This window comes from Dermacentor silvarum, chromosome 2, assembly GCF_013339745.2.
Source record: "Dermacentor silvarum isolate Dsil-2018 chromosome 2, BIME_Dsil_1.4, whole genome shotgun sequence".
Lineage (NCBI taxonomy): Eukaryota > Metazoa > Arthropoda > Arachnida > Ixodida > Ixodidae > Dermacentor > Dermacentor silvarum.
The window spans coordinates 196704109-196728528 of NC_051155.1; the positions used below are offsets into that span (position 1 = coordinate 196704109).

The window sequence follows — 24420 nt, forward strand, 5'->3', positions numbered from 1 at the left end:
CCTGCGAGTTATTTAAATATGCGTACTATCTTTACTGTTGCCATGGTAGCGTTCTCGACAACACAGGTGCATAGCTAGGTGCTTCTAATGTGCGTGCAGCGTTCACCATCACCAGATTCGGTGAGCGATGTGCGCACACATGCACGCACATATAAAGCTGTTGATCAGGCGTGATGTAAGCATGTTATGTAGGCCATCCGCCATTATTAGTCCAGTGGGGTTGCATTCGGCGACACTGTCTCTCTGCTGTCCCATCCAATATGGTTCTCCTGCGTGAACATCAGGCTGCGCTACAGTGGATATATGCGTCATTTTAGGGGATGAAACAAGTGCGACCTTGGCAGGCATTTATGTGTGGCCGAAAGTCCGGGTACCCGTTTTATGTTTTATTTCCTGTAAGATTTTACACCGCCGCTTGCACTTGAATTCAGTTCTTTTTCGAGGACGCCTTCAACTGTTCACATCTGAGATGTCTGATTGGCAAGCCGTTTCTGATGCAGTATCTGCAGGTAAGTTGCAAGCGCTCCGGCAGCAACGCTCGTCATGTGCAGGGAACATTGGTCTGAAAAGGTGTGGGAAAACAGACGCAATTGAATGTCACTTTTGGCTACCATCTGACACTTGCTGCGTTAAACAAAAATGACGATGATAAAAATATGTTGAGGGATGGCTCGGAGGCCTTTTATATATGTTGGCTTCTAATGATATATATAAGGCGTTCAGTTTCGCCGGTATAGATTCCCCGCAATAAAATCTTGCGCCACGGCTTCCCTGTGCGGTCTGTTTCATGTAATATGGCGTTACATAACAGTCTCGCCTGGTGCACGCATGTCGTGCATACGCATGTTTTGCCAACACACCTGCGCGACAAGCACCTCGACGTAGTAATAGTGGCGCCCACTATCGCATGCTGAACGAAACGGGCGGCACGAAACACAACCTCCGGGATCGGACGGCGCGCAGGGGAGATGTAGGTCAGCATTTGAAATACAGCGCGTAATTTCACAGGCAGTATATGAAGTGTATCCACAAAGAATGTCAACACAGCGCCCGACGAGCGAATTGCAGAGTGCACGCACACATTACACCCGTATCTAACTGCGAGACGTTGGCATCTCCGAGACCGCACAGTCAGCGTGGAATTCAAGCCATTGCGTGCTGCAGGCGTATACGCTTAAATCTGAGCGCTCGGCGTTGCAAATAGCAGAAACAACTCAAAAGGCATAAATGAATTTAGGACCAGATACTTGCCTCTCTTGTAAAACTAGGGATCGTTCTGTTTACTGCAATAAACTGTTACATAAATTAAAAAAAAAAATAAAAGAAACCGACACACATGTGCGCACATGTTTGTCAGTTTCTTTTATTTTGTCGCTTGAGTAATAGTATAGCGCTGTGAACCGAACGACGCCACATCAATTAGTCCCAGTCGAAGCAGTATAAAACTAGGGAGCGCAAAGTTGTACTGAACGTTAATAACGAGAAAAGACGACGGTGCCGTAACGAAAGCCTACACTATCGTGTTCTATAGTCATGCACCGTTCCTCGTTGCGAATACTGTGGTCGTTCAATTCTGATTCTGACCAGCTAGTCTATACTCAAAAGTTTTCTGGGCTACGACTACTTACCGCACAATTACAGTGATAACACGTACTGGAATTCAATACTGAGGAGCACACGGTTTTCCTTGTAGAAAGCGTCGGCTTCTTTTGCCGCAACTGGCAGCAAACTTACATTTATTGCTCATGGAAACCCGCATCTTACCCGCCATATCTGAAAATCAGAGGAGTGCTGGCAGTGAAATGGGATTTGAAGGCAAATCCAGATGGCTGTTGCATTAAGGATGATCCGAGATCACTCAGCCAGCCTCGTATAGTCGTTACCTTTGCCCTTGCGTTCTTCTCTTCTGATCCTCTGCGGAAGCGAACTCGCAGCAGGCTCGTTTTCGATGACGTAGCAGCCATCATCCCTCTGCCAGGACAGCACGTCTTCCATAGCTGATGGATCCCTGAACACTGGCAGGTCCATGAAACCGCACACAGCGACTGAGCAGAGACATTGAAACTTCTGTTGCGGATGATTTTTTTCGGAGGCTAAAAATGATTGTTGAAGCAATATCTACTGATAAAAAAAATTGGAGGACGCTTAAGCTTCGCCTTTGAGAGTAGAACGTGATAGCGATATCGGGACCCGTTCGCATCGCATCGTTCGCATACGGCAAGTAGGCTTCATTCACTGCAACACTGAATGTGGGAAAGCCAGCTTACAAAGACCAAGCTTACGCCAATCCCCTTAAAGTCGACTTCAGTTTTAAACTGAAATGCATTGCTGGAAAGACGTTTTCCCAGGGGCAATATATGTGGTCTTATATTAAAATATGAAGGCCCTAGCACCTTTTATTTTTTTTATTAATTGTTTGCTATTGCCCCGACGCGCGCAGGTGTGGTAGAAATGATGGAAAAGGGGTTTGTGTTTGAGTTTCCTCGTAGAAGAATAAGGTTTTCTCGTACATTCAAATTACAATCCGACGCCGATTGGTAAACAGTCCGACGGAGAATCCGACGCCGAATGGTAAAGTCGTACTTTATGATTTTTCCGACGGACTTCACTAAGAGAAATTCACTTTTTGTTCACCATAACCTTGCACCACGTGGAGGGCCTGCGCGCTCGATGTGGTTGGATGATTTTTCTCCCCTACCGGCGCCGTCACCGAATTTTCTGCGATACGTGGCTTTAAACGCTATCGCGTTAATATATTTTGTTATAATATGGCAGCAGAGTGGAAGCTATGGGCGTGCTAGGTGTGCTCGAGACTGTGCGCGATGCGGCGGGACACGTGGCTCGTGGACACGCGCATACTTCGCATGATCGTGGTATTTATTGCCCATCCCAGATGGAGCTTGCACTCGTATATTCCACTTTAGTACAATGTTATTATAATACAGAATAGCGATAACATAGAGGTAATATAGAGGCAGACTGTCACATATTTAGCCCGAAATCAAATTTTGAGGACGGCGTTGTGCGGGAATATAGGGTAAGAATATTTTCATGCGCAATAGGGCGAGAAAAGTTTTTCAGAATGGAACGGCGTCTGAAAATGACAGGGTTTCAATTTAACTACGGAAATGTGTACTGTAGACTAAACATTAAAAAAAAAGGGACTGGGTGAGTTCTCGCTAATTACCTAACTGATAGTCGTATTTGACGGTGGAGGTTACATCTGCCCATCGAAATAACATTGGTACGACATCATAATCACGCTATCTATCCAAAGCAACAGTTCAAAAAATTGTGAGAGTAAAGAAAGAAAGAAAGAAAGAAGGAAGGAAGGAAAGAAAGAAAACACCATGTGTGCGAGTGAGATCATGCGTAGTAGGAATAATTACTTCCTTTAAATTTCATTGTATGCATGCGTGTGCGCTTTACAAAACGTCAGGAACTGGGTGTCAAATGCTGCGCTTCTACAATTTCGGGAATAGTGAAATGCAATAAAGATGACGTTCCTTGTTAAATTTGCTACTTTTTTCTGTGCTTTCTTGGACATAATGTTTATTTATGTTTACTTTATATATATATCGAATTACGTATAGTGTGAGCGCGACCCATGACTGACTCTTCATCTCTACACATCATCGTCACATGTACAAATTCCTCATCTGTATTTATCATCATCAGCCGGCCAGCTTGTTCTTCTTCGTCGTAGCTCGAGCTCGGCTGGAATAAAAGGTTCCTTATAAGTGGTGGAGGTGCTTTTCGTTCCCCGAGACCTCTCGCCCTTTTGACTGGAGCTCCACTTGGGTCGCCGCATACCACCTACTGCCATATGTCTGCACAAGACAATCCGAGCACGTCCGCTACTACCACCCCAGCACAGCCTTCGCCGTCCGTCGTGGCCATCCACAACCGCCACCGTGACCCACCAGTCTTCGCTGGTCTGCGGGGAAATGACGTCGAGGAATGGCTACAAAACTACAACCTGGCAGGCGACTTCAATAAGTGGGATAACACACAAAGTTGCACAATAGACAGTTTTAGCAGAGCGCCACTTACGCTCCGCTCCACCCAGATTCCATGCTCTGAGATACTGCAGGGAACTGCATTTCGCATAAGATAAGCGCGTCTTGGCGAGACGCGAGCGACGCGCTATCAACTCGGCTGCAAAACGACGAAGAGGCCAAGTAGACACGCTGTCACGCTCCGCTTAGTCGGCTTTGTAGCGGAGCGAGGGATGCGATCTTCGTTCCGATGACAGTACGAGCGTTGTGTGTAAGCACACTAGCGTTCCCGCTAAGCGGTTGTGTGGCATTTGCTAGCATATGCCGGTCTGAGCGGAGCGGACAGCAAGCGCTCAGCCAAAACACTCTCTCTAATGTCCCCTTCCACCTCACCGATGTCGCGAAAACCTGGTTTTGGAACCATCAGCCTGATCTCCCCGACTGGGAAACGTTCACACAGCAACTTCGCCAGATCTTCGGCGCTTCCCCTGTTCGCTCTGAGGTCGCGAAGAAGAAGCTTGGTGGTCCAGTTCCCCGGGGAATCGTACACATCATATATTGAGGATGTGCTAGCTTTGTGCAAACGTGTCAATGCCACCATGTCCGCGACCGACCGCATACGGCATATTATTAAGGGCATAAACACCATCGCCTCTAGCGCTCTCGCCACGCAAAATCCTGCCACCATCCGAGATGCAATAGCCACTTGCCAGCGCCTAGAGGAACTTCAGTCTCTACGGCTATGCACCGATAACACAGACCTCCGTCTGCCTTCAACAGTGGAATTGCGCACGCTCATACGTGATATCGTTCGGGAGGAACTTCACGGGCGGTGCTCTTCCTGTGCGACAGAACCTGGCGTCGCCCCTTCTCCGACCGGCTTACGCGAGATAATCAAGCAAGAGATTACCTCTGCGTCACGCCTAACGTGCTCCGACGGCCCCTGCGCTCGACATGTGCGAACATATGCCGACGTCGCGGCTCTCCCTCCGGTCACCGCGGCCCCTCTACCAACGGACCACTGTGTCCCTGTGGCTTCACTGTCGCCACCAGTGCGCGTACAGCTTTACCGCTCCGCTCCGCTTCCTGCTCGACCCTTTTGCTACTCCCGTGGCTATCCGCGGGTATATCTCCCGGTTCTGTAGACGGCGTCAACAGGATGAGCAATGTGGTTATACACCCGAAGAGCGAACAGGCGTCCGTCCAGCAACGGGCTACCAGGGAACCTCCTACCGATCTTGATTTCACCGATCACCCTCTGCTCCGTACCCTACGAACACGCCTCCCAATTCTCTAGAATCTCGCCGCAGGTCGCCTTCTCCACGTTGTCGTTCCATATCACCTCTCCGACCTGCTTCTCATGCCTCCAAGCCCACTCGGAAAACTCTCCGATGCAGGTTTAGGAGGGGAAACTGCATCCGCCGGACAGCCTACAATTTCTCCAGAGCGACCGTCTAACTTGTCAGTGTTTGCGGAAGGTGTGCCCGTCGAAGCTCTCGTTGACACAGGTGCCGCCATTTCGATTATTCGCGCAGACTTTTGTTCCCGCCTCCGGAAAGTGATGACGCCTTATTGCGGCCCGTCTCTTCGTGCAGCGACCAACGCCGTTCTTCGTCCCATCGCGCAATGTACAGTTCGAGTATTCATTGGCGGAATACATCATCACATTGTTTTTGCTGTGTTTCCCGAGTGTTCCCACGAAGTTATTTTAGGCTGGGATTTCTTGTCTTCGGCGTCCGCTGCTATCTCTTGTCGTGAGCGACTCGTACACCTCAATGCCACCGGTTACTCTCTTCCTGATTATGAAGAACGCATGCGCCTCGTCACCTCCTCCGATTATGTTCCTTGGCCATCTAGAGAAGATATTATAAGTGTCAATTCCAGTGACATTCGGGATGGCGACGTTCTCATTCTTCCCTACGGTCACACGCTATCTACAGGAATTCTTATTACTCCTGGCCTTGTTCGCTTCTCTCATGGCTCTGCATTCCTCACCGCGTTAAACCAAACTACCGAACCTCGACTGCTACCCCGTGGATCAAGTGTCACTTGCGCTGTTGATACACAGACTAATGCAGTTGTTGCCCTTGCACCTGTGCGACCAGAGTCAACGTCGTCGCCACTCCCAGCCTCTTCCACACCGCTGTCGGCAACCATAAGCCCTGACCTGACCGCTGCCCAGAGTTGCGTTCTGCTCGCACTATTAGAAAAACACCGTTCCTTGTTCGACATCAATTCGCTAGCCCTCAGATAACGGCTGCCGCGACTCATCGCATACACACTGACGGCTCCCGCATTCTGACACATGCTTCGACAGAATATAATACGACCTTCCTAGAACTTTTTTGTGATCCCCTTTAGATTCGATATATCCGGGTTCATGTATCGAACACACATATAACGAATTATTGTGTATATCGAACAGCTGTAAAATCCCCTTGAAAATCCCATGCAACTGTATAGAGCTGGTGCACGCGTAGATAGAACGCCCGTTCACCAGCACATTCGATATATGGAACGCGGCGCCACGCCGATCGAAGACCTCAAAGTGCACTTCTTTGTGCACTTTGAGATCTTTAAGCACCTGGAGGTGGAGAAAAGAACGTGTGGTCAGTTGAGCCCCTCGAGCTGTTCGGCTAGCCCGCGTGCTACCTGGAACGTCGGAATTCCTTCTTTCCGACACTCAACCCATGGGCTGAGTGTCTATTCGTGAGTTCATTTTCCGCAAGCGATGGCCGCTGCAAGTGCAAAGAAATGAACCCACTTGGACTTTGCAATGAAGTTGAAAGTGATACAGCTATTTTCTTTGTAGGTAAATAAAGTGTGCTTGCTTTTTTTTTTTCGAATTGCGTGCGATAACTTAGCGACCCTCAGACGCACCAATCGTTAAGCTGCCGTTTGCCTCAGGGCCTATTATTTCATATATCGAATTACCTATATATCGAACTTTTTGGTGATCCCCTTCAGATTCGATATATCCGGGCTCGACTGTAGTATTGTTTGTCTTTGTGACTTGGAGTCTGCCGATAATATATTAGAAATCGGCACCGGAGTCGAACTAAACGCTGTAGAAAATTTTCTGCTCAAGGCTTTTGGTGGTTTGACGGCACTGCACTTTGCTGGCAATGTAGTTTTACCTTGCTCCATGAACAGGTCCCTCAGACGTAGCGGGAAGTTCTCATCAACTATGAGCTGCGCGTTGTCAGCGACACGCTCGCACTTGGATGCCAGGTTCCAGTCAGCAGGCGGCTGTCCGTGTCGTCTTGCCAGGTCGTTCAGCTTGGCCGTGCAGTTAAGCTTCCGACGGCAGCGGGAAACGTGCGAGGAGAAACGAAGAGGAGTAAGAAACAGGACCGGCGATTTGAGTGCTGCCAAAGCCGCGTAAGCTGTTTATTTGCTACGTGTTTCTCCTTGTGGTACGGAAAGCGCATTTCATTGCGCTGTTATCGGGATCCTTGCTCAACTAGAGCGCCGAGTAGGCGCCTGATGTTCCTTATTTGTTTCATTCTGCAATACTACAGGTCAACGGCCCTTACAGAACAACAAGTTAAAGAAGACAACACAAACAAGAAGCAAAGGCAATGAGTCATCTGAGCAAGAACAACACAGTAGCAGAACAGCAACGTTTCATAATAATAATATTTCAGGAAAGCTCTAATATAATATTGTGCGAGGAAAAGCGGCAACCAAGCGCTCAACTAACTATAAGACAAGGACATCAATAATGTTACAATCATGGTTATATTGTCATGGAACAGTTATTTCAATATAGTTTAATGATACCGACAGAGGCGCCAAGCTCCGTGACCAAACAAAGAATAACATGAAATAGCGACTCGTATCGCGCGTGGATTCGCCATATTGCGTGTTCATGCAGATTGCCGCGTTTAATCAATGTATTGAACAGAAACAGCGCAGTATATATATATATATATATATATATATATATATATATATATATATATATATATATCGCCTTTTTCTCCATCGGTTACAATCGTTACCATAAATATCGACATATATATATATATCGCCTTTTTTCTACATCGTTACAATCGTTACAATAAATATCGACATTATTTCACCAAAACATTTACGGTTACGTATTGTTAGTGGCGACTTAACTATCCAATATGAAGTATTATAGGTAAAACCTAGCCCAACTTTTCTATTTCAGTACAGTTGATTCCCGTTAATTCAACCCTTGAGGAACAGCAAGATTTGGTCGAATTATCCGCAAAGGTCGCCTAAATCCACTGCGGCGAAATGAACAGATTCAACTCTTTTTTACTGCTTGAACAATCCGTCAACTGCAGGATGCTTCAATAGAGCATTACAATAACTTTACAATGAAGATAGTCGTTGGTCGGTGGCCACAGACCTCAACACTCGTCGGCGCAGACAAAATAGTAAAATTAGACATCGCCCAGGGCACAGCGTAAGTCGTCGTTATCGCTGCAGAACAGGTTTCTGCCGTCAGTTTGTCGACTAGGGAACAAGTAGAGCCATCTGCCGAGTTTCTTGTGTATTCATGCTTTTAGTAACCACAGCGTGCACGAGAGGAAGCCGGCGGGGGGTCGAGTGAACCGAAGCGACTTGCTTTCACGTTTGAACTAAACCAGTTTTTCTTGCAAAGTAATGTCGCCAGAACTTTCCATGCGTGCAAATTGAGCAAGAAGTCAAATTAACCGAGGTCGAATTAACGAGAGTCCGCTGTAGTTGGGAAACGCATATATACTGTAACACTACACAACAGCTGAACTAACTTGAATAGCATTTGCATTAAAAAATATAAGTCAAATTGCAATGACTGATGGAAGTAGCACTTTGAATTAGGCTCACAAATATTTTAGGAAATATGAAGGCTATAGCTGGCTTCGGCATTTCAAAGCAAATTTTCGAATGCAAGTCAAAACGATTTTTTTTTATATTACAGCGGCCGTAGCTTCTCAAATGTACAAAATTGGCACATTATATATGCTTGGCTCTAAGGCACAAGTGACTGTATTCATGCGCTAGGTACTCAACATGTCTCCCGTCATTACTCGATTTCTCCTCGCATTACCCTCCTCCCGGCGCAGCAGAGTGGTAATAAAGAAGTCTCAGTCCGGTCTCCCTGCTGTTCCCTAAATTATTCCTTTCCCCCTCCCCCTTCTTTCTCTACTGCGAATGACATGCAGTTCGGATGACATCTTTGTATATTGCATGTATCTATGTTATAAATGGTGTGTATCTATGGATGTATGGTGCGGAAACCGCATGGAGATACATGTGGAATAATTGGACTGTACACGGAAACATTTCAGTAGCGTACCACCCCATTTCGTGTTGCCCGCAGAGTTCTTGCTATATATTTTTCGTTAGTGTTCCTCTAACGTTTTTAATGATTTGCCGTGCCTAGCAAAGAGAGCTCATCCGTACCCGAATTCCGACGGTGAGGAAGATCGCTTGGTGCGTGAGGGCGTAGCCGTGCTGGTGCCCGCCCGTCATGGCCACCCAACAGCTGTCGTTCAGTTGGGAGCAGTTGCGGCTGGCAAAGAGTTGCTGCAGGCAGCCGTCAGACACCCACTCGATCACGTCGGGCGCTGCCAGCTCGGGCTCGTCGTCCGAGGTCCGCGCTCGAAACGCATCGGCGGCGATCGGTGGGATCTTTCCAGAGACCCTTGAGCAGCAGACCACGTGCCACTGGAGAGGGAAAGTGTGACCTTTTGTTACGAGTAATACTCTTGAGGGAGTGATTGCGTAGGGTCCCGTGAAGAAATAAGAAACTAAATCAGAAAGAGTGCTTCCCCTCTATCAATGCCTGCTACCAATAACCGACAGATGAGGATGGTGCTATACAGCGCTCGCAGTTTCAAATGGTCCGGTAAATTTGCCTGCATTAAATTTCTTTGGGAATAGACCCTCCGGTTCTTGCTGAAAACTCACTGAGGTGTATGCGCAGTTCTTGGATGCTGAACAGTCATGAGTACGCATCCTCGTATAGCTCTTCCAAAAGTGCCGGTGATGCACACCGGCGGTGAATGACTGTGTACCTTTAGTCGGTGAAGTTAGATCATGCTTGGCGCATTATTTCTCAAAATTCTCACTCAAATTGTGCGCATAATGAATGATTTTCTTTACACACGAGATACGTTTAGATGCTGTTTAGATCCGCGTGACAGTCGCTGCAGACGTCGCACCTCCGTAAAATGTTCACTTGAGCAACGAGATGGTTGCGTCGCAAACTGTGAATAGTGCGAGTCACTTGTGGGGGTCCTTGCATCTCGCACTCTTCACAGAGTCTACTTTCTAGATCTCATAAAAACTATGTTATGAAAGACGAACATAATGAATAAACTCACGTGTCTGGCGTATGCTGGCTTCCTGTCTTCCGACGACACGCGCAGTGGCGATGTCCACGAGAGTTGACGTTTTGTGCTGGACGGCCCGAATGTCTTCAATCGTCACGTGCACTCTTTCTGTTGGTTTGGAAGTTATGTTGTTCTCGCTGTCACTTGCCTGGTCAATAAGCTTCTGCAGGCGATCTGCGTTAGCAATCGTCAACCGAGTACGGGAAATGCATGTGCAAAGCAAGTCACGGGCGTTTTTTCTCGATATATACAGTCGAACGCTTTCATACTGAAGTGCTTGGGGCCTTCAAGATCATTCGTTGTACATGTCACTTCGTTGTAAATGTAGTGCACCTCAATCAACCAATCAATCAATCAATCAATCAATCAATCAATCATAAAAAAGAAACTTTATTATATGATTGCAAAATTTAATACTGAAATATTTAGACCGACAGCCGGAATGGCTAGTGACCGATCCAATACAATAAATCAAGAACTATTAGCCATCTTGTACAAACTGTTACTGGTAATAAATACAGATAATTCCCATAGGTAACTACTAATTAGTGACCAGCTATTTTTACAACATGAACAACCACATAATAATCTACATCAACAACAAAAAACACACAAAAAGAAAAAAATAAGACAAACTAGAGCAGTATACGAAATGAAAAGTCTATCAGAAAAAGGTCCAGACTGCTTGGTTAGAGAGGAAGTAGCGCTTAGGTATTATGTCGAAACTTGTAAGTTTTATTTCAACAGGTAAGTCATTCCACATTTTAGCACCGGAAAATTCGATTAGCCTTTCACCGTATATACTGAAGCACACAGGGAGATTGAGATTGCCGTTGCTTGCGTGTCGTATGTTTAGCAACGGGGAAATGAAGACCTTACGAGGCAGATGTCTATTAGTGTTTATTATCTTGCTTAACAGCCCGCTTTTGTAAGCGGAGTAACGGTGTTAGGTAAGTTGCGTTTGTTTGGCCCCATGATTCGCAACAATAGCTAAGGTGGCAGAGAAATTGGCTAAAATACAAAGATCGGTGCAAAGTCAATTCGAAGTACTGTCGTGCACGTATGAGAGTGTAAAAGCTGAAGGACAACTTTTTACAAATGGTGTGGATTTGGTATTTCCATTGAAGGTTACTATCGAATATAATTCCCAGATATTTAACGATGTAAACACGTTCAATTGTTTTGTCGCTGTACGTAACTACAAATTGGTGACCAGCTATCTTTACAACATGAAAAACTACATAATAATATACATCAACAGCAAAACACACAAAAGAAAAAAGAAAAAAAATTAATCGAAGCGTAATTGTAGTTTTTTATTAATGAATCGAAAATAATGTATTTAGTCTTTTCAGCATTTAATAACAGTTGATTGCCGCGAAACCACTTTGAAACAGCTTGCAGTTCGTAGGACACAATGTGTTGCAAGAATTCAAGTTTACTTCCTGCCAATAATATCGCAGTACCGTCTGCATACATTAAAGCATTTGACAACTGCAATACTCGCGGGAAATCATTAGCACATAAAGAGAACAAAATGGGACACAATACGGACCCTTGCGGCACACCAGATGTGACGTTTCTTGATGCGGATAGACATGACATGACAAGAACTTTATTTCAGTTCTGAGGAACTAAGATTTAGGCGAGCCGAAGGCTCCCCCAGATTAAGTCGGTGGCTCCGCCCACGATGGGACCGGGAGACCAAGTCCCGTCGCGATGTCGTGGGCCCTCTGGACAGCCTGGTGTTGGATTTGAAGATTGCTGCTCTTGAGGGATTCCTCCCATTGCTCTTTCGTGATGGGTGGAGAGGCGTTAAGGGCTGGGGCAAAACCAGAGCATGTGATCAAAAGAGCATGAGTCATGACCACATTTGGAGCACGACTGTGAATGGTCAGGGTTATCCTGTTAAGGGACCGGGCAGTGGGATACGAACGGGTTTGCAGAAGTCTGAGTGTGCTAGCCTGAGGTTTGTTCAATTTGGGGTGGGGGGGGGGTGGAAATTTCCTCCTGCCGAGACGATAATGGGAAACAATTTCGTGGAAGGTACATAATGGATCTTTGTGGATGTTGACCTCGTTCCGAGCCTGGCTACCCCTGACAGCGCGGTACGTGAAATCGCGCGCTATCCGGTGGGCCTGCTCGTTAGGATTACATCCGAGCGGGTTAACTGAGGCATCTATATGGGCTGGGAACCACGAGATGTGGTATCCTCCTTCGCTGCTCTCCCGAGTTCGTTGAAGTGCTTTGTTCACAATATGGTTCGCCTGTTCAGACACTAGTGCGGCCGAGAAGGATCTAACTGCTGTGCGTGAGTCCGAGGAGATGATAAGGGGAACTTTTGCGCTGTGAAAAGCCAGAGCGATCGCCGCTTCCTCCGCCACATGTGCAAACTTAGTATAGACAGAAGCTGCATTAAGCAGGTTGCCCTCCGCGTCTACAACCGAGACAGCGAACTTATCCCCACTGCCATATCTGGCAGCATCGACAAAGAGGGCCCCTAGTTTGTGCTGATTGATCTTTTTAAGGATCGACTTGGCTCTCGCGAATCTTCTACCCTCGTTATGCACTGGGTGGATGTTTCGCGGTACGGGGTCAACCATGATGCGAGTTCTGGCTTGCTGGGTCAGGCTAATTTTGGTCCCGGTTCATGTCTGGGTTGGATACCCGCTTCTTCTAAAATTTTGATCCCTGGCTTAGAGGACGACAATCTTATTATTTGAGCCACTGTGTGAGCTTCTATTAGCTCATCGATAGTGTTGTGGAGTCCTAGCTCCAGCAGCTTCTCGGTGCTCGTGGACTGCGGAAGGCCGAGCACGCGCTTGATACCGGTTCTGATTAGAGAGTCGAGTTTGGCCTTTTCCGCCTTACCCCAATTAAGGTACGGCGCGATGTAGGTAACATGACTTAAGAAGAATGCCTGGTAAGCTCTGAGCAGATTGTCCTCTTTGAGACCGCCTCTCCGATTGGAGATGCGGGCTAAAAGTCTTAGGACATTACTAGCCTGTCCAGTGAGCCTGTTGACGGCCGTCGAGTTACAGCCCTTAGCATCAATGTGGAGACCTAGAATCTTGATCGAGTCCATCCTTGGTATGGGATGTCCATTCTTAGCTCGAATTTCTATCGGCAGAACTTTCAGAGGACTCAAGGCTTCTGACCCCTTGTCGGGACTGTCGGTATAACAGTAGTTCTGATTTAGCGGGGGAGAGTTCAAGGCCCGTGCTGGAAAGAAAGTTTTCCGTTGCCTCCAACGCGCTTTGTAACGAGTGTTCGAGCATGGCAAGCGAGCCGCCCGGCGCCCAGATCATGATGTCGTCCGCATATATGGCGTGACCCACGTTTGGGATTGCATCCAGACAAATGGAGAGCTTGTGCATGGCTATATTAAATAACAGTGGGGAGAGGACCGAGCCCTGCGGGGTGCCGCAGTTGCCTAGCTGGTAGGGCCCTCCCGAGACCGTGCCTAGTCGGAGGTGTGCCTTGCGATCCGCGAGGAAAGATTTGGTGTAGTCATGAAAACGCTGACCCAGGTTAAGAGAGGAAATCTCTGTTAGGATATGTCTATGCGCGACTCTGTCGAAGGCCTTGGAGAGGTCTAGTGCCAGGATCCCTCTCACGTCACGAGTCTTGTTATCAAAGATTGCACTCTTAAGCAAAAGCATAGCGTCCTATGTGGACAACGCCTGTCTAAAGCCAATTAGGTTGTGTCTTGTTCTCAATATGCTCAGTGATCCTGTTGTGTATCGCGTGCTCCGCAACCTTGGCGATGCATGATGTAAGGGATATGGGCCGCAGGTTGTTTATATGTGGGGGTTTGCCTGGTTTTGGTATGAGTACCACTTTTGCGGTACGCCAGTCTATCGGGACCTGTCCAGTTTTCCATACCTCGTTTATTTCGGCCGTGACTATCTCGATTGCCCTATCATCTAAGTTCCTGAGGAGTTTGTTCGTGACTCCATCGGGTCCCCGGGCTGATCTGCCATTCAGATTGAAGAGAACATGTCTGATCTCTGATACGGTGAAGGGTTGGTCTAGATCAGGTGCCGAGAGTCCCATGTTGTTTACATCTACCGGGCGATCTCCGTCCTTGGCGAGGGGGAGATAGGTATATGCTAAGTTGTTGGCTAATTCCCTCTCGGTGAGACCGCTTGCGATTTGCTTATTTATGAGCCTATCCGTCGCGAGGCTAAGGGTACCCTTAGACTGTTTATCGTTGAGTAGACTTTTCATTAAGCTCCATTTGCTACCTCTTCACATACGCCCGTCCGTTTCGGTACACGTCTCGTCCCATTGCTGCCGGGCGAGCTGGGCCGAATAGGACTCAATCTCCTTGTTAAGATGCGCGATTTTCGCTCTGAGTCTACGATTGAGCTTTTGGGTCTTCCACCTGGTTGAGAGGGCATGTTTTGCTTCCAGAAGGTGAGCTATTCTCGAGTCCATTTTAGGAACCTCCAGATCCGTAGTGATTTCCTTGGTTGCTTCTTTAACTGCCTTGTTGAGATTCTCTAGCAGATCTGCATACATCTCGTCTGGTGGGGCTGTTTCTGCTCTGATTTTTCGAAAGAGATCCCAGTCCACATACTCATATCTGGCGGGCTGACTGGATTTAACACGCAACAGAATTTCGAGTATGTGATGGTCACTGCCTAGCCCCTCCTGAAGGTTGTCCCACGTGCCTTCGATACCTCGGAGGAAGGTGAGATCGGGGGTTGTATCTCGACTAACCGAGTTACCGGATCTGGTGGGGAGCCTAGGGTCTGTTATAAGTATTAAGCCGAGCTCTGAGGCGTTGAAGGCCAAGTTCGTCCCTTTTGTACTTTTATAACCGTACCCCCACTCCGTATTGCGGATAGAAACCCTTTGATTTGTACTTTCTTTTCGCGATTTAAGATAACTGGAAAAGAAGTCTTGAGAGCTACCAACAATACCGTAGCACTTCAGTTTTACCTAACAGTGCCGATCGAGTGACAAATGGTATAAGATTCCTTATCTATATCGATGAAAATTCCGATAACTATCTTTTGCTGGTTAAGGGCACAGTTGATGGCTTGGGATAGAGTAAGGACAGCAGTTGATGTAGAGCTTCTTGAGACGAAACCATGCTGCTAAAAGCAAATCGCGTTATTTTTGCTAAGGAAGTTCTTCAGCTACTGTGGGATTAATTTTTCGAAAATATTGTTTTTAGTGCTTAATATGGATATCGGCCTGTAGCTACCGGGAATGTTGTCGTTGCCGTTTTTTGTACACTGGCGTGACTTCGGCCAATTTTAACATATCCGGATAGTAATTGACGCTTAACGAATAGTTAAATAAATGACAAAGTGGAGCACTCAAGATTCCTGTATTTTTTTCAGTACCCTAGCTTGTATGCCATGAGATTATTCGTTGATATGCCATCGACAGCATTATTCCTTCGTTATACAGGTCATTTCGTTGTAGAGGCACTCGACTGCAGTTCTTAATCGCGGCCTCTTGTGTTTGCGTGCGAAAGTTTATTTACAGACATAAAGCTTTCTGGGTTGTTCATCGAGCGTATAACTGGAAGTTACGTCTCTGATACTAAAACAAAGCACTGGCATTCCTTTTGAATGAGTGCGTGCACTTCATCGATATTATCGCAGGGCATATATAGCTCCAACGTCCTTATTGAAAAATCCATATGCCTCATAACTCCTATACCCTATAATCCGATATGAAACATATAGGATCCCATACAAAAACGCATCTTTCCCATATGTCATATGATGTTATTGGATATGGGAGTTATTGGGAATACGGTTTTTTTTTTTCAATAGGGACGACGCATACACAACTTCGATCTCATGGCGACTGGTCAGATAAGCTATAGGCGAATAACGACATGCATCTTCCCTCAGCCTTGCACTGCATGCTACAGACTTTCGCGTTAGCTTAGGCGCTTTCAATTATAGCTTGAAGCACACAGCGTTTTCTTTCTATGGCGTTGTATATGTAGCTCATTTACACGCTCATGTCTGGCGAACTACGCCCATCTAAATAAATGACTTAGAGGTGCATTTGAGGTTTTTATCTTTTATCGTTGCTCTGTGAATCAAACGATATCTTACACTAGCTGACATGATGCAATGCTTTTACAATTCCTTGCACGCTTCCTGACCTAGTCTTTGGGTGCTATACTGCATGCGAAGACGCCTGTTGTGGTCCTGACAAGGCTTCATCGCGCTTCAGAGGTGTGTTGCGGCGCAGACACTTTTTACCAATAATGAATGATTTTTTCTGGGCGTGTTTTCTTATTGTAATTGCTAGGTGGCTACGCAAGAAGGCTTGGCTAATAGCTGTATTCCTTTATTATAAAACCTGCACTCAAATTTTGCGATGGAAACTCTGACTACCGGCGAACACATAAGCGCAGTCGCTCTGCGATGCAAGAAATGATGTGGTTTTACCGAGTAGTCAATGATAGCCGATTAGGCAGTGTCCATTTGCAGCTAGTCGCTAGCAGAAACTTCCCGTTGAAGTAAAATTTTGTTCGTCAATGTGCTTGCATAAGGGCACCATCACTATGCAAAAACAAGTGCCCTGCCTTAAAACGCCCACTAGAACGCAGACAGTACAACCGTTAGAGAACATATTTTGTTCAGTGTCCTCAAAAAAGTGTTCCCAGTGCGAGTGGTTCCTAACACTCCTTCTGCCCTTTCTGAAGCGCTTGAATGGGCGCTTAAGAGACATGCTATAAATATAAATGAATCTAGATTAATTAATTGCTACAGAGGTGTTCGAAGAGCGTAACTTCCACATCGAATACAAATATTTTGGGAGAAGAACGACCTTCGGGTATTATACTGAATAGCAAATATTTCTAATTTTTAAACAATGTGAAGTATCAAGGTTGCCTGAAGTTCCTTCGGAAGAAAGGGCTTACTTACGCTACTTAATATAGACATGTAATTACGTTAACCACTGGAAGTCAGTTCAACTGATCAGAAGCTTGTAAATGATAAACAAGTCAACTATGATCCTATCGGTTTCTACATGACACTGATAGTAATTAGACAAAGGTCACCTAATGCCCGTAGTAGACTTGCGTTCATTGACGCAGCTAAGTATAATAGCGTAGCCTTTTTCATTCCCAACAAATCCAAGTGGTTGACCAAATAATAAAGTGCTTTGCTTAAATGGACACAACAAATTCGTATAGGTTAAATAAGGCGAGGCGTGCTTGTTCAACCATTGGAAACTATTGTGCAAAAGTGATCTCCTCGACGCGTTAGCTGATCAACCGTTACCTGTGCGTAGCAACCGGGGCTTCGTTGCAGCAAAATTGCGCGGAAGAGTCTCCACCTGCATCGGTCTTCCTTCCTGTAGACTGCAGTAATAACTCTTGTTATTCCTTGTAGTATTCGACAGAGCCGAATATTCGAAATAGTTCAATTTGGAATCGAATACGAAAAACTATCAGTAATTTTGAATATTCGCGCACCCCTATGAATTACGTTTCTTGAACGCCGAAAGCGGCTGGTCTTACCGCGCACAGAGACATTGTAAGCCTGAAAAGGCGCTAAAACCATGGATAGGTTTCGACACAACCTTGAAGATTTCGCACTAGCTGATTATGGCGTCAGGGCTTTTTTGATGGCGTCTGCACAGATCTAATCAACATTTTTATCAACGCAATATAACTATACGGTTTTATTTCGTTATAAAGGAAAATAAAAACGATGACTCAGTATGGCAACATTCAAAAATTTTTTATTCACAGAAAGCACTGAAAAAATGCGAACATATAGCTAGAAATCCATGACGTAACACTGACGTGCCGACGCTGCGGTTTGCGCGCGAAATAAAGAAAAATAAACTTTAGCCTTTATTTTCCCCTCTAGAATAAGGCGAATGGAATGACCAAAAGGCGAGCATTGAAAGGGTGAAAACAACTCTCTGAAAAAATACTTCACGATTCAAAACTGATTTAGTGTTGCTATTCTGTGTCATTTAAGGCGCACACTATAATAATAATTAATAATTAACATAGTCATGCTTGACATCACCATGTTAGACCTCAGTGCATGAGTAGCAGTGCTTCAGATCGAGCACCAATTGTGCCTCTCTTCTAGATTTCACTGACAGATACAGTCCCTCTCCAACGCACTGTTACGACTGAAATATCGTGCACTCTTCGTTCAGACCACAGGCGCGAATACCGACCTCACTGCCCATCGACCCACAAGACAATGAAGGCAGAAGATCATACGGAAAAAGCTATATTTCTCCTGCGTGTACCGTTATTTGTTTAAATATATTACTTCACCGGACGCGTGTAGTAACGAACTACTGGCTTTATGCTATACGTTGGCAACACTTTCAATACCGGAGAGAAATCTGTCAAATGAAATCAACGGTTTTGTTGTTTCTCGAAAACGACTGGCCAGTTCGGATGCTCTCGCCTGCGTGGTGCTTTCACCACGTCGTCCATTCCTATAGCGTTCCGTTTCCCTGTTCCTCTACTCCCGTGTAGTGCAGCCAGTCGGACGTCTTCCTCGGTTTAGCATCCCTGCCATATTTCCTCTCTTTTCTCTTTCTCCTCATAATATCAGCCTTCAAGCGACTTACAAAAAAAAAAAAAAATGCTCGCTCTCCGGTAGTCGAGAGTAGATGTAAGCATGAAATGGCTACCGGCAAAGCAGATTGGGTCTGAAAACTTACTGAATCGAAATGAACCTGTTTTGAAATGAACTTCGTTGCAAGTCTCGTCCCGATAGACAAAAGAGCCATAAACGTCTCGTCACGTAGCGTGGCGCCATCTATCGAAGATGATCGAAGATCACCCGCGCCGCGGAACTCGCGGACCGTTGGCGTTGAAAAGAGCACAGGCAACCCTGTCTCAACGCCAAAAGATGTCAATCAAGTGTATAATGCACTGTATCTGCCTTTTGAACGTCACTATTGGAAATGACAAATAAAAGTTCAGCGTACTAAAAGTTACAGCTTCAGTGATTTATTGTGAACAAACATTAGGAAGAACTCGGAAGCAATATCTTTTTGTAACTTGTTTGGGCAGTAACTAGCGTATGTAATGCGGCCCTGTACAAAGGGTTGGGGCCAGAGACCACATTTTCTTAAGTTTTGATTGGTTGCCTGGATCATCTCGTTTTGCTCTAGCAACGATGCCCGGATGTTGTCGCTTGAGTTTGGCTCAAGGTCACTTGAAGGTCGCCGACAACAGGAGTTAAAAGCATTTCAAGCTTAAAATGGCAGTTTGCACTTTGACTAGTGTACGCTGCATAGTGTGCTATGCACACAGCTGCTCAGCAGGAACGTTAATGAGAGAAAGGGAGAGAGAGAGAGATTGGTCGACAGGGAAAAGTAAAGCCTGCTAAGCGCACCGTAACTATAATCTAGCGCGCTGCTGCCACCTGGACACTGGTCAAGCAGTGTGGGGAAGGAGGAGAAGAGATGGCAAGATGACAAAGAGAGATAGGAAGGAATTTGAGTCCTTGGAGAAACTGACAGCTCTGCTGGCATAAAATGCTCTGCCAACGGTAAACGCCCTCAGTGGAAACGCCGAAAGCAAAAATTCCCGCGGCATCCGTTACCTTTTGGGTGCGAATCCCGGTACGTCGCGATAAGGCACGCCCTCAATCCTGAACGATCGATGAACTTGGCCAGGCTACAATGTGCCTTATCTCGCACGTGAGCGGATCCGCGTAGCCAGAGGAGGCTTTCCTCATTGTCGACGGAAAGGCCAAGTGCGCAGTACTCAATAAATAGCGTTTGACGGGCTGCAGCGAACGCAAATATTTGGGCACAGAACGCTGATGTCAAAAAGTTACAGTAAACGTTTCACTTCGTGGACGCGGGTGACGCGTAAGCGTATGGGTGCTCCATAGCACCCATATACGATTACGCTATAGCACCCATACGCGCGTGCGACGCCTAGACTTACCGCATCGCAGATCGCTTTCAAGATCTATAGGGCTCGCGCAGCCGCGCCATAAGCAGCAGCCGCGCCGGAGTGCACCGGTGTCTGCATCCAAGTGCACCGGCCTTGTGCTATCTATAGGAGGCGTTGACTGCCCTTCATTGAGCATGCGGTTCATCCACTTCGATCGCTTCGTCGCTTTTGCAGTCAAACGCACTGCGAATCTCTGTACATATAACCTCGAACGTGCATGCTGCGCATGCTCGTCGATACCATGACAGCACGAAGGCGCCCGCGCGTAAGTGCCTCGAACCTCCGTATAATTGCTACTGCACTTGAAACTGTCGTTGCACGCATACGCGCGTTTCTTCGGTGCGCGTGCGACTTACCGTCAGCGACGCGCAGTCCCAGCGCGGCGTCCAAGTACACAGCGTCCATGTTGGCCGCGAGCGCGTCCACTGCACCTTCCAGCGCGGACAAGACGCGCCAGTCCAGCGGCCGCCGATCTGCAGTGCTGGGCTCTAGAGGTGCCTGGACGCAGAAGATACGCGTAAGCAACGCCGCGAAAAGAACTGCGTAGCGCAGCGCACGTCCGCTTCGCGTAGTGTACATGACGCCTCTGTGCATGCCCTTCGATTGGAAGGCGATCCACTTCCTTTTTCCACGTGGAGCTCCTTAAGACCCGCCGCCAGGGGCTCTGATCGGTCCGCTAAGCGCTCTGTGTCCGCATGGTGTTAAACCATTCATGACCGCTCTCTGGAAGCTCGCGACACGGGTATAAACGAGCGCAACAGGCGCATCCGGTCAGGCAAACGCGGCTCAAGCGCGACTGTGGCGCCGCGCACGACGCTTACAAGCTTCTGCAAAGAGAGCGAAGAATAACCAAAGCACCTAAAGCGTTGGAGTCTTAGGACGATCTCTGAGGAATCAATAATGCAGAGACGCGATCACGACAACTTTGCGCTTCGCCATCAAAAGCAAAGGGCAAAATGGTATTTACTGCCAGGTTTTGCTTAAGTCCCAAGGCATGATTTCTTTCTTTGCTAAGCTGCGACATCTTCCTCCTCCCCCGCACCTCCTCCCCCTCGCAGCCAGTGTCGTCCACCATGTTCTTCTTCCTAACTTGCATGCGCAGAGTGGTGGAGCACACAACTTCGGGTCGTCCACGGCCGTTTTGACATCGCGATAGATAACGCGGAGCAAAAAGCAGTTAGAAACATATACTGGAAGAAGCGCAGCATTGTCCTAACATTGTCCTAACATTGTCCTCCATTCCAGCGTCATCTCTAGACAATGAACATATTACTTGGTTTGCTCACACCAATAACTTCATAGTGCCCACACGTACGAACTGATTACGGCAAATAAACGGCCCAATTTTCGGCTATTTCATGATCAAATTTCGTACCATTCGTCATAAAATCTTCTCAGCCATTACATAGTTTTAAAAAAGAACATGAAGAAGTTCTTATTACAACCTATAATTATGCTTAACATCTGACAGCGTGTGTACTTGTTTGGTTTTGTTATATGCGTTCTTGTATTTCGATAGTTATCCGTTTATGTAAAACATGCGCTTGCCTGTCTGGTTTTGTACCTAAAGATTTTGTATTCTTAAGATGCTCTTTCCAGATTTGCCTCTGATACTTAACCTTTTCTGCCAGTAGTGATAAATCTTTCTATTGTTATTTTGTTTCTTTCGATATTATTTTGGATTTCTTTTATCTGTGTATAATTTCTGTCTCTGCCATTATATTTGCTCCATGTTTGCATATTTCTGCGCAGGAGGTCCAAATACAGTATAATACCAGCGCCGTAAGGGCGCAGAAAATGGCATTAACTTGCTAATGCCTTAACTTTTAATGACATTAGGGTGGTGCCACACGGACGAAAGAAATGCCATTTGCCTTAATGTCATTCGTTATCTAATGCGTTTGTCAAAACTCATTCGATCCGCCGCAGTGGCTTAGCGGCTATGGTGTTTTGGATCGACTCCCGGCTGCAGCGGCCGTATTTCGATGGGGGTTCGCCGAAACACAAGAACGCCCGTGTCCTGTCCATTTGGGGCACGTTAAAGATTCCCTGGTGGTCAAATTTAATCCGGAGTCCCCCACTACGACGTGCTTCATAATCAAATCGCAGTTTTGCCAAGTAAAACTCCAGAATTCCATTCACTTCAGAACTAATTCTACTGAGGAATGCATGCTTTCGACGCCATAGCTTGCCCAGTGAAATATAATTGAAATATTTGCAGTATAATTTAAGTATCCTCCTATTATGTAAAAAATATATAATTTATGCATGACTTTCCAGAACAAAGCTCCTGCAAGGAGTTGTATTCGGCGAACCTCCTCAGGTAGGCGTTGGCACGGCTTCGACGGTGCAGGCGCAATTTTCCTTTTGGGCTTCGGATTCAACATGTGATGGCTGAAGTTGCTATGGTTGCTTGAAACGTTGTAAAAAGCAGCAACAAATTCAAGCTAACGGCACCGTAGCATGCTTGTTTTAGAGCGAAGCTCGTAGGCGCACGTTCCTCCGGCTAGCGTCGGCGTCGGCGTTTTCCCTTGGCGTTTTCCCTCGGCTTAACCGAGCGAATGAGCACAGGGAAAGATGAAAGCGAACGCAGGGCGTAGCGTGAGGAAAAAAAGCGTAGCACCATAGCATACTCGACTTGAAGCGCAAAAAAAGGAAGGAAGACGAGACAGGACGAGCGCTAACTTCAAACTAAAGTTTATTCTCAGAAAACCAGGCGCTTTTATCTGTCGACACTGATCAGAAGCACAATACACCATTGCGCAAGCGTGCTCCAATCCCGCCAGAAAGTTTAAGATAGTTGTAAAATTCAATCGCGACGTGGCTATGTGCATAAAAACAAATAAAAAGAACCCAAAAGCTCCGAGAACGTAAGACGCAGAAGCAAGCTAGGAATCAGGCCCTCAGCAGCTAAAAACGCCTTGTCGAGATATGCTATTTCACTTGTGTAAAGGTTAATCGAGGGCTGGCTGGCACACGTGGAACCGTTTTTGTGAATGTAGAAAGCCTCTACAACCTCCCTAGTTATCTTACCTCGGTGCCGAAAGAGGACTTATGTGTCGTGTAGAACGGCTTTACATCCGCATTGTCGGCAGTGTACGGCAAGATGCGAATATGGTGACCCTTTTAGGGAGCTGTCGTGCTTTCCGAGTATAATGTTTAAACAGTGGCCTGTCTGTCCGATGTATTTATGTCCACATAAATAAGGATTGAGTTCCACAATTACATGCACAAGTAACGAATGCTCTGCCGTGTCTCGGGGTGCACTGAGCTTGTTTTGGCTTCCCCTTCCTGCGCATGCGCTTTTGAAGAGCTGGACAAGTAGCGCCTAGCTTGTTCTTAGCAGTGAAAACAACATCAACATTATATCGGGAGACCACTTTCGCATAGCCTGCTTGTTTCACACCATGGACACTGTTCACTGTTCAGATGGCGCTACGACATTTCATGTTTCGCCCCAGTATTGTCGACGCCGGCCGCTAGAGAGGCGATGAAAATGATACGCCATTCCGAACGACAACGGCTTCCTTATCGTCGCTCGTTTGAGAGGTATGACCTGCGCTTTGACGAAAGCAAGCTCACAATTGTTCCCGCTGCTCATATCGATTGCGAACGCGTGCTATCATATGCAGAGCATGCGCACTTTGATATTTTCACAACTCGGACAGTCTTCTTTCGTGATAAGCGATTGAAAGTATCACGGCAAATGTATACAGCGTCTCTATAGTTTTGCTGGTTTTGACACTGGCCGTCCCAAAGCTTCACTTGTAGTGGCGCATAGATCGCGCGCGAACTGCAATGCACGGTGCCTATAGAATCGCTTCACACCATAGCATGCTTATTTTAGAGCGCAGCTCTTAGGCGCCCGTTCCTGCGGCGAGCGTCGGCGTGGGCGTCGGCGTTTTCCCTCGGCGTAAACGAGCGAACGAGCACAGCGGAAGATGAAAGCGAACGCGTGAGAAGTAAAGCGTAGTGCCTAGCAAGATTTGCGACGACCGCTACGAGATTGCGCTAGATGAGCGCGCCCTCTAAAGGGCCCTCTACGCACCCGTGGCAGCGGCGGCGCCGGCGGAGCGAGGAAAAAAAAAGAAACAAGTAGCTCGACTTCTCGCATAGCGTTCGCCACAAGCGTTTCCCGGTA

The 24420-nt window shown here is 46.7% G+C and overlaps 1 protein-coding gene across 2 annotated transcripts; it reads right to left on the minus strand.

Annotated features, from left to right (window-relative positions):
• Nucleotides 1-353: 353 nt before the first annotated feature.
• Nucleotides 354-20984, minus strand: LOC119442399 (UPF0764 protein C16orf89 homolog). 2 transcript variants are annotated; one of them, XM_037707262.2, is made up of 6 exons: nt 20636-20961; nt 10343-10525; nt 9420-9683; nt 7136-7295; nt 1884-2045; nt 354-562 (listed from the first exon to the last, which is right to left on the minus strand). In XM_037707262.2, exons 3-6 carry the CDS (start codon nt 9486-9488, stop codon nt 459-461), a joined length of 495 nt encoding a protein of 164 aa, XP_037563190.1. In that variant the 5' UTR covers nt 9489-9683; nt 10343-10525; nt 20636-20961; the 3' UTR covers nt 354-458. The 2 variants fall into 2 exon arrangements, with proteins under 2 accessions (XP_037563190.1, XP_049518071.1); XM_049662114.1 differs by lacking the exons at nt 354-562; nt 1884-2045; nt 7136-7295 and having other exon boundaries at nt 9507-9683; nt 20636-20984.
• Nucleotides 20985-24420: the final 3436 nt, after the last annotated feature.